This window comes from Otolemur garnettii, unplaced genomic scaffold, assembly GCF_000181295.1.
Source record: "Otolemur garnettii isolate 467f Iridium unplaced genomic scaffold, OtoGar3 scaffold00271, whole genome shotgun sequence".
Taxonomy (NCBI): Eukaryota; Metazoa; Chordata; class Mammalia; order Primates; family Galagidae; genus Otolemur; species Otolemur garnettii.
The window spans coordinates 23,802-33,160 of NW_003852666.1; the positions used below are offsets into that span (position 1 = coordinate 23,802).

Here is a 9,359-nt window from a genome sequence, read left to right on the forward strand (position 1 = left end):
GCCGCTTGAGCCTCTTTTTTTTTTCTTTTCAGAGACAGAGTCTCACTTTGTCACCCTTGGTAGAGTGCCATGGTGTCATAGCTCATAGCAATCTCCAGCTCTTGGGCTTTGGCAATTCTCTTGCTTTAGCCTCTAGAGTAGCTGGGTCGACAGGCGCTTGCCACCACGTGGGGCTATTTTGTTTTCTTTCTTGTTTAGCAGGCTTGAGCTGGGTTTGAACCCACCAGCCCCAGAGCATGTGGCTGGTGCCTTAACCACTGAGCTATGGGTGCCCCCAGCAAAATGATTACTAATAGTAGAAATAAAGATGATTCTTTGTTTTAATATTCCTAAAGACCAACACACTAAAATAATTTATTTTTTTAAAATGATTTTTTTCTTCTTTAATTTCAGATGAATATGAAGGTACAATTAGGTTAGAATTGTTTAGGTAAAGTGTCTGTTGTAGCTGTGTCCGGTATCCAGGAGGTGTGTCCTAAACCCTTACATTATAGCCACTAGATGGGAACACACTAATCCCTAATATTATAATAAATAAAGAACAATGCTAAAGACATAGTATTTCAGTGATTTTTTTTTTTTTTTAAGAGACAGAGTCTCACTTTGTCGCCCTCTTGGTATAGTGCCGTGGTGTCATAGCTCACAGCAACCTCGAACTCCTGGGCTTAGGCAATTCTCTCGCCTCAGCCTCCCAAGTAGCTGGGACTACAGGTGCCCGTCATAATGCCCGGCCATTTTTTTGTTGCAGTTTGGCTGGGGTCGAGTTTGAACCCGCCACCGTTGGTATATGGGGCAGGTGCCCTAACCACTGAGCCACGGCACTGCCCTTCAGTGACTTTTAGTAAGGGGAAAAAGTCTACTTACAGCAGTGGCTCGAGAGAGCTCTCGACACGTGCTAAGCAGTCCATTCTGTAAGTCGTCCCTCTGTAACACCACCGTCTGAATGGCTGCTGGGTTATCTGCGTTCATTTCTATCTCCTGGCTGGCTGACAGCAAAGCTTGTTCAAGCGTGTACTATTATAATAAAAAGAATTACACTTAATGTTCTGCATCACTGCATTAATTCTTTTTACTTTAGTTATCAGTGTCCTGATAATAATCATGTGGAGTAACATTGCTTTTAAATAAACATAATTGTCCTACTTTCTCCTTGTGGAGCTGCTGAAGTTTCTCTTCCAGAGCATGTACCACTTTGTCTTGTTCACATAATCGGCTTAACTTGGCCTAGGTCATAAGAGAAGAAATATCTTGTTAGTAACTTTTATTTTTCCTGTAATTGGAGGCAAGAAACACATCTAAAATAGATAGAATGCTTAAATATGCATGCAAAGATTCTCCCCTACAACCTGCTAGATAGGTTAAGTGATAACATGTAGCCTTTAATTAAAACGCTAACTGAGTTCTGTTTTCATACATTTTTAAACTGCTAAGAACAGATATTACACATGATCTTACCCAAGAGGCCAAGAAGCAATCATTTTCATGTATTTTTAAAATTATGTGATTAGGTTCTTAGAAAAGTATACAAGTGAAAGATTGCTTCTAATTGCAATAATACAAATAAAAATATGCGAACAGAGAAAAAAATCACTTTCAGTAGTTTTGATGCTTTAAATTCTTAGTATTACTCTATCTTCTTACTTATGAAAATAGGAGAAAGTACGCAAAACTGCAATACTCAAACTGATTCAAGTAATGTCTCAAAATGAAAATACAAGACAAATTGGAAATATGTCCCAAACTTTGAGGCATACTGACTTCTGCAAATAATCTGAGGGTTTATCTCCTTTGCCATTAAAATAACTACCTTATCTTTGTCGGACAAGGCTCATTCTACATCAAACAGGTGTTGAAACGAGGAGGAGGAACAACTCAATAGACTAAAACCAGGGGAAATGAGGGAAGAATGCATGGCCAATCAGCACTCCAAAACGGGATTAAAACAGACCAAGTTTAATTCAAAAACAGGGACAGAATTTATAAAAGCTAACATTTACTCTATGAGGCATAGCAATTTTTCTTTTGTCTCCAGCCCTCTATAACTTTTTTAAAAAAATTAAAAAGTTTTTATCGTCATTTAAGTCATGCTTACTATGTTCAAATGCTAATTATGGGAAAACAGTAGGGAGCAGAGTGAGGGAGTAATAATTTAAGCACAAAAGAGGAAAATACGCAATTATGTGATGTCCTTTTCAAAGGCACGGAAGGGTGGGTTCTTTTGGTCCATGCCTTCTCCAGTGTTTGGCAGAGAACAGGACAGAGTGCAGACGAGACCCCCCGCGGATACTCACATCAGTATCTGCTTCTTCCGGTCTGTATTTGTACAATGTGCCTCTACATTCATCTTGTGACAGCTACAAAGAAAGACGTCACACAGCAACTTAAAATACCATATTTGAAAAAGATTTATTTTGCCTACAGTTAATATTTCAGATTTATATTACATATATATATAATTATGTAACAAAAAGTGGGTTTTAACGGTTCTTTAGTTTTTAGAAGTTTAATTCAAGCACAGGTCATTACAAAATGTAGGAAAATACTTAACAGTGATATAATATTCAAGATACATAATAAAGATGTTAACTTAAGCTTGGCAAACAAAATAATATGCTGGTCAAACAAAATTAACACAGCACATTACATTTTCCATCTTAAAGACGCACATTATTTTAATGAAAAATTGACATATACAATCATAGCAACTGTATCGAATCAAATATTCGAATCAAGCATAGTTCAACAGTCAAAGCTGTCCTTTACAGCATACACATCATCACACACCGTGTATGTGTACACTCAAATGCCAATACATCTTACTTAACGAAGCCTATAACGTATTGTATACATATACATAATATATAAACACACATACACAATACAGACTTATCTTGTTCCTCTGTCTTAAGAACTAAAAGATAATGAAGGAAAAGGATGGATTTAATTGAAAAGAGGAAAATCATTAAAAATCTCATAATACTGAACGCCTATGTCACAAACTACGGACAAATTTCATAAAGTGTTTGTGTGTGTTAGTCAACATAGGTGTATGGTTATACTGAAAGGAATGATTGCTCAGTGTAGACACACTTTCTTCAGCTTCTTCCAAGGGTCTTTCATTCAAACACATCCTCACTTGTGACTGTGCTTACAAAGCCTTCCATGGCCTTCCCAGTCAGTCGCTCTACAGACTGTAACACAGCCTCTGTAGGCAACAGTCATGATTTACCCAAATATATAAGAGGAAAAATTTAATGGGGGATCACGGCATGTTTATAAAATGGCACACTTTTTCCTCGAGGAAGGGATAAAAGTAATGTGTCCTAACTGCATTCTAGCTTGAAAAATTACGTTTCATAATGTACTTATACAAATACATAGGAAATGTATACATGACAACTTATTCATGTCCTCTCTGTAAAAACTGCTTGACAACTACATCTTTAAAAAGATGCATAATTTAAATAGCAGATAACTTTGAATGGATATAGAAATGTAGAGATCAGGGGAAACGTAAAAATATAATAAGCATTCCAAACATACAGGAAGTCCTAGATTTACATTTTCATTTCAGCACATTACTTTCACATACCTCATGCAAATGAATCCGTGACTATTTAACGGTATGCACAGTGATTATTAAACCACAAAAACTTTCATAGAAATGAATATTACATGAAAAATGAATTTAATGATGTCAGAATACTTATGTACTATTTTAAATAAAGATCATCCCAGTCTGTCCTGAGAAGTGTCAATTCCCATTCTAAATTAAAGCACCTAGACCCAAGAAAATAATGTATACGTCTACCTGAAAAAAAGGAATAAAAGATAAGTTTAAAGATGCTTGATCCATGATTAAAAAAATTAAGACAACACCAAAAATCACATTTTTCACATTTATAAGAAATTAAGGATGAAAGGTTTAAAGCTACAAATGTCCAAATACATGTTATATTTAAAGTTAAATGCAAAGCAGCTTTACTGAACTGTAGAGTTTAAATGTAACTTGTAAACACTGCTACATTTAGGTTAAAATATTAATTGTATTCTACACTCTAGGGTCAACAGAAAAAGACAAGTAATTAATATTAAAATGAAAACCCTGATTTATAGTAAATATTTAGAATATTAATATACTATTTTAATTCAGAGAATTTTTTTTTTTTTTTTTGGAGACAGAGTCTCACTGTGTCCCCCTGGGTAGAGTACACTGGCATTACCACAGCTCAATGCAACCTCAAACTCCTTGGGATCCAGTAATTCTACTGCCTCAGTCTCCTGAGTAGCTGGGACCATGGGTGCCTGCTACCATGCTTGGCTAGTTTTTCTGTTTTTACTAGAGCTGCTCTTGCTCTAGTCTTGCTCTTGCTCTGCGCATCTTGAACTCCTGAGTTCAAGCAATCCTCCTGCTTTGGCTTCAGAGTCCTAGAATTTCAAGTGTGAGACACTGTGCCTGGCCTGTTTAGAAAATCTTATTGCAGATTCATTTTCGTAACACATGGCATATTTTAATAAAGAAAACCATCTACTGTACAGTTAACAACTTTTGTATCTTTGTAGCCATATAAATATATTATATACCTAAATCAGATTTATTTTTGTTGTATTTCTTTTCTTTTCTTTTTTTTGAGACAGAGTCTCATTATGTTGCCCTTCATAGAGCTCTGGTTGTGGTGTCACAGCTCACAGCAATCTCAAACTGTTGGGCTTAAGTGACCTTAAACTCTTGCTCAGCCTCCCAAGTAGATGGGACTACGGGCAACTGCCACAAGGCCTGGCTATTTTTGTTATTGTTGTTGTTGTAGTTGTCATTGTTATTTAGCAGGCTCTGGCCGGGTTCAAATCCGCTGGCCCTGGTTTATGTATGTGGCCAGTGCCCTGACCATTGAGGAACAGGTGCCAAGCCTGTACCTCTATTTTTAGTAGACTTTCTTTAAACCTTTTATCAAGTTATTTTATAAAGACATTCAGTAGATACCAACTAACCACATTCTTAAACTAATCAATCTTTCCCCACACATTGTTTTTAGGTGCCAGAAAAAAGGCAAAAGAAAGTAAGATTATTCCTAAAAAATTAACACCTGGGTATTACTTATTTTTCACTTCTGATAATAATCACAAATGGTTTTCTCAAGAAAAGATGGGTAAATTTATAAAAAATAAAAAGTCTATGTAGAATTGAAAAGCTTGCTATTTTGTTCTCAATATAAAATCCTACCAAGGAGAAAAATGTAAATATCATCAGCATTCTGATTAACTTAAGTTTTGCACAATCAAGTTCATGGCAACACTTTTTATCACTTTTCAAATTTGTATTTGGCAAAAGGAAAAAAGTTCCAGTCTGAATGCCTTCATTCAAAGTACCTTACTAATGTTAGAAAAATAAATAGAATAAATGGGCTATATAGTAACTATATAACAGGAGAGCAGTGCTCAAACTTGGGAGCACACATTTCATAGACTGTACTAATTATATAAGGACATGTCTTATTTAGAAAGTCAGAAACTTCCTTTAAGAATGTATCAAACAGTTTTTCTAAATAGTGGCTTAGCATTAAGTTAAAACAAAAGTGCTACCAGTAATTAAAATTAAACTTTCTTCAACATCGCTTAGGTATATAAACTACATATGTTTAAAAGTATACAAATATAGGATATACCCCAACTCTAAAAAGGATTTTTAGGGAAATATTTTCAAAACTAATGAAAGAAGACATTATATCTAATGAGGGCTAAAAAAGGCTCACAGGACTGTAGGTATTTACTAATATTAGCCCGTATCTTTTATTTCACTGATATCAATCATTATAGTTATAAAAACTATAATAATGAAGTCAAGAAAGGTGGTAGAGTGATTGATAAATGCAGAAGTTTTTTTTTTAACTTGATACTTTTATTTAGCATTTGTTTTCATTCAGTTTCAGATCTTTTTAATGTGATTTATTTATTTATTTGCAGTTTTTTTTTTTTTGGCCAGGGCCGGGTTTGAACCCACCACCTTCGGTATAGGGGGCCGGTGCTCTATTCCTTGAGCCACAGGTGCTGCCCATAATGTGACCAATTTAAAAAGAATTACTGCTTAGGTAATTTCTCAGGTGTCTTTGAAGGAAAAGAATGCAAACGTGAAGGTCTTCCAGAGGGAAAATCTGAGTGGCTATGATTCAGAATGAAATAGGCCATACAACATCATGCCACTGTGTTTTCAGCTAAATGTAAGGAAGCTATCAACACAACACTGTAAAGCCATCTCAGAAAACCAAACTCTAACAGTGTGCAGTACAAACTTCAACGAAGATTTTCTTTACATAATAACATGAGGGAAATCTAGAGAAAACATAACATCTAATTTCAATTTGGAAAAATTTATAAATGGAGCTCAAGAAATAAGCCTGAATATCACTTTTATCCAGTAAAGATGTCCTGCAATAATTAAGTCACTGACTAGGAGCTGAATAAAGACAGCCTGAAAACTCCTTAGCCTTGGCAGCACTGGGAGTTCACAGTGATTTCCAGGCATGGCTGCAGATGTTAAACATTCAGATCTTCTCGGGCTTTACCATTTTAGCTTTCTTCCAAGTATGAAGAAATCTATTCATACAAATCTATCGCTTTTTGGCATTCAAGGTCAGTGATGCCATGAAAGACTAACCTCACTCTCATCTCTATATTTTTGAATAACTGCAGTTAGAATTTTTGGTGCAATTGAGAAATTTAAACCAATGATTTCTGCACTGTGAACTCTGAATGTCGATCTATGTAAAAAAGAATCAGAAAACTAAACGCCAAAGAAAATCCAGACTATTGCTCTTATTTAAACTATGCAAAGTGTGAAAAGAAAACATATAATACAATAACATGCCTTTGCTCTGATGTCAGTTTAGTATTACAAAAAATGACACATTTTTACTGACAGCTTTAGGCTCTGAAAAAAACACCCATTTCAGAGTAAGAGCTAAGGCTCTCGAGTGTGGCACTCCAGAACGGATGGTCTAGATTCTAGAACCTGGGGACGTTACGAATTGAGAGATCCCATTTTTTTAAAGAAGTAAAGCTGTTTAACTTTAAATATTTATTTTTTTTTATCTCTTTATTATAAATTAAAGACTACTTTTAACCATACTCACAAATAAGTCACCTCCCCATCAACTGGATCAACCTCTTGGTTATATGGTATCAAGATGCAGAACCCAGGGCGGCTGAAGGCTTTTAAAGCCAGTGTGAGCTCAATGTGCTTCTTTCAATAGGTGCTTTCGTACATTTCAATAAAAATTAATATTCATTTTTCATGCTTGTTATTTTTCTTCTTCTGTATGATTTGTAAATACCGTAACAGGTCATAGGCCAGAGTAACTTAAGGGTGTTGAATTAGCAGAAGCTGATGTTGCAAAATACACAGCTAGGAACATTGAGACCATGAAATACACAAAAATTGAAGAGAAACGCATATGACTTCTTTTGCAGATCTGCAGATTACCAGGGGTTCTAAATTAAAGCCAGCTGACTCCAGGGCATAAAGGAATGGGTTAAGCAGGTATGATTGTCCTGACTACTTTAAGAATGATTAAGAATACAGGGAGAAGATAATCCCAGTAGGTTAAGAAAGGCCATACTTAGGTTTTACCGTGCTACCGTACAGAAACTGAAGAACTCTCAAATGAATATATTCTATTTCTAAAACACTAGGGGGGGCGGAGGGGGGTGGAGGGGGACTTAAGTTATTTTCACCAAGCCTTTCCCCTAAATATTATGTGTAATGCTTTTAGAGTTAATATGAATATATGGACATCCCGTAGAAATTTTGCAAATGTACTGCAGACCTCCAAGTACATATCAATCAAATACTCTGCACAAAAACTTTAGGAAAATGGCACACTTAATATTCAAAGGCAAAATGTTCAGCGAAGCCATGCTAAGAATGCTGCAGCATCTTGAAAAGCATGGATGAATTGTGGGTTTCCAAATAAACATAAACAAAAGAATAAAGTAAGAAAAACACTGATGTCATGAGTAAATCTGAGGATAAACCAAAACTGTCACTGAGGGATTTTGCAGATGATAAAGCAGTATCATTCACTGTCCAAGACCTTACTTGCTGGTACAGTTGGGGTCTTAGCGCCGAGTTCTCAATCATTGTGTGAACCATGGTGATTATAGGTTCATTTTCTTTCATCTATTTCAAATCAGGAGGAGCATACAGCAAACATCAGTTTACAGCATAGCTAGATTTGAAAGACGACACTGTAAATATAGCCTCTACTTTAATATCTTCCTAATAGTGCACTTGTTTACATTTTACCCCACGGTTGTACAGATTTAATCTATATAAACCATTTCAAACGAGCATTAAATACTGTAAAATACTTGCAAGGTTATAAAAAAATTACTAATTGCAACATTGCTGCAAGTAGGTTTTACTTTAAAATCCATAGTAAATTAGTCAATATCCTACTATACTAGAATACATAATAAACCACCAAAACTCAAAGGGTGAATTAAAGAATGACAACCTACAAACTTGGGAGAACATGCTATCAGTTAATTGATTACTCAGTCATAAAGCTGAAAACAATATTCAGTTCTTTCAAGATAAATCAGAAAAAATTTAATTCTCTGCCAATACTAAAATTTTATAATAGGCTCAACACATCTCGTCGCTGAATTATACATTCTGTGAATCTCGATAGACATTTCTATACGCTCTATGTCAGATTTTCTCACAGCATAATACCACATGTAGATTATTCAAAGACATGCAAACTAAAACTTATTCAGTAAAGCCTAAGTTTATCTCCTTAGCTCCTAAAAAGGCAGGCGAAACGTTTCACATTTCCAGCTATGTTGTACTTCATTACTGCCTCTAGAAAAGTATTTGTTTTAGCAGGCTCTGTACTTAAGAATTAAAGTGTTCAAAAGACAATCTTCATGAGATATATATGTGTGTGTGTGTGTGTGTGTATACAGAGGGGGAGAGAGAGAGAGAGAGAGTAAAAGGCCAAAAATGTTTTTATCATTTTCAAGCAAACAGATCTGTTTATAATTGCAACTTGTGACACGTAGTTTACGTAATTTTCATCCTCCAGCTTACGGAAAATAAACAATTCTGTCATGATTAACAAATGCTACTTTAACTGATTTCCTTGGCTGTACAAATTTATTAAAGTTAAGATTAAAAAATGTCTAAGAAAAAATGAAACCTGAAAAACTCTGGTTTTAGACAATTTTATTTTCTGCCTAAGTTACCAATGTTTTGTCCAACAAAATGCATTTGGTTTTAAAGTTATACACCTCCTGTGACTAGTTTAACCTACTTTTTAGTTAATAACAAACACGGAAACATATGTGTATCTTTTTTTTTT

The 9,359-nt window shown here is 35.1% G+C and overlaps 1 protein-coding gene and 1 pseudogene across 1 annotated transcript in view; both read right to left on the bottom strand.

The window, feature by feature from the left end:
- The window catches only part of LOC100942269 (pleckstrin homology domain-containing family A member 5), a gene marked incomplete at its 3' end in the record, with an annotated part of 70,806 nt that overhangs the window by 23,395 nt on the left and 38,052 nt on the right, over positions 1-9,359 (bottom strand). The window contains exons 6-8 of the mRNA XM_023508744.1: positions 2,292-2,354; positions 1,144-1,224; positions 865-1,014 (exon numbers count right to left, since the gene is read on the bottom strand). Coding sequence (XP_023364512.1) covers positions 865-1,014; positions 1,144-1,224; positions 2,292-2,354 — 294 coding nt within the window. The remainder of the gene's footprint in view (positions 1-864; positions 1,015-1,143; positions 1,225-2,291; positions 2,355-9,359) is intronic.
- On the bottom strand, positions 1,262-1,475 carry LOC111722525 (annotated as a pseudogene).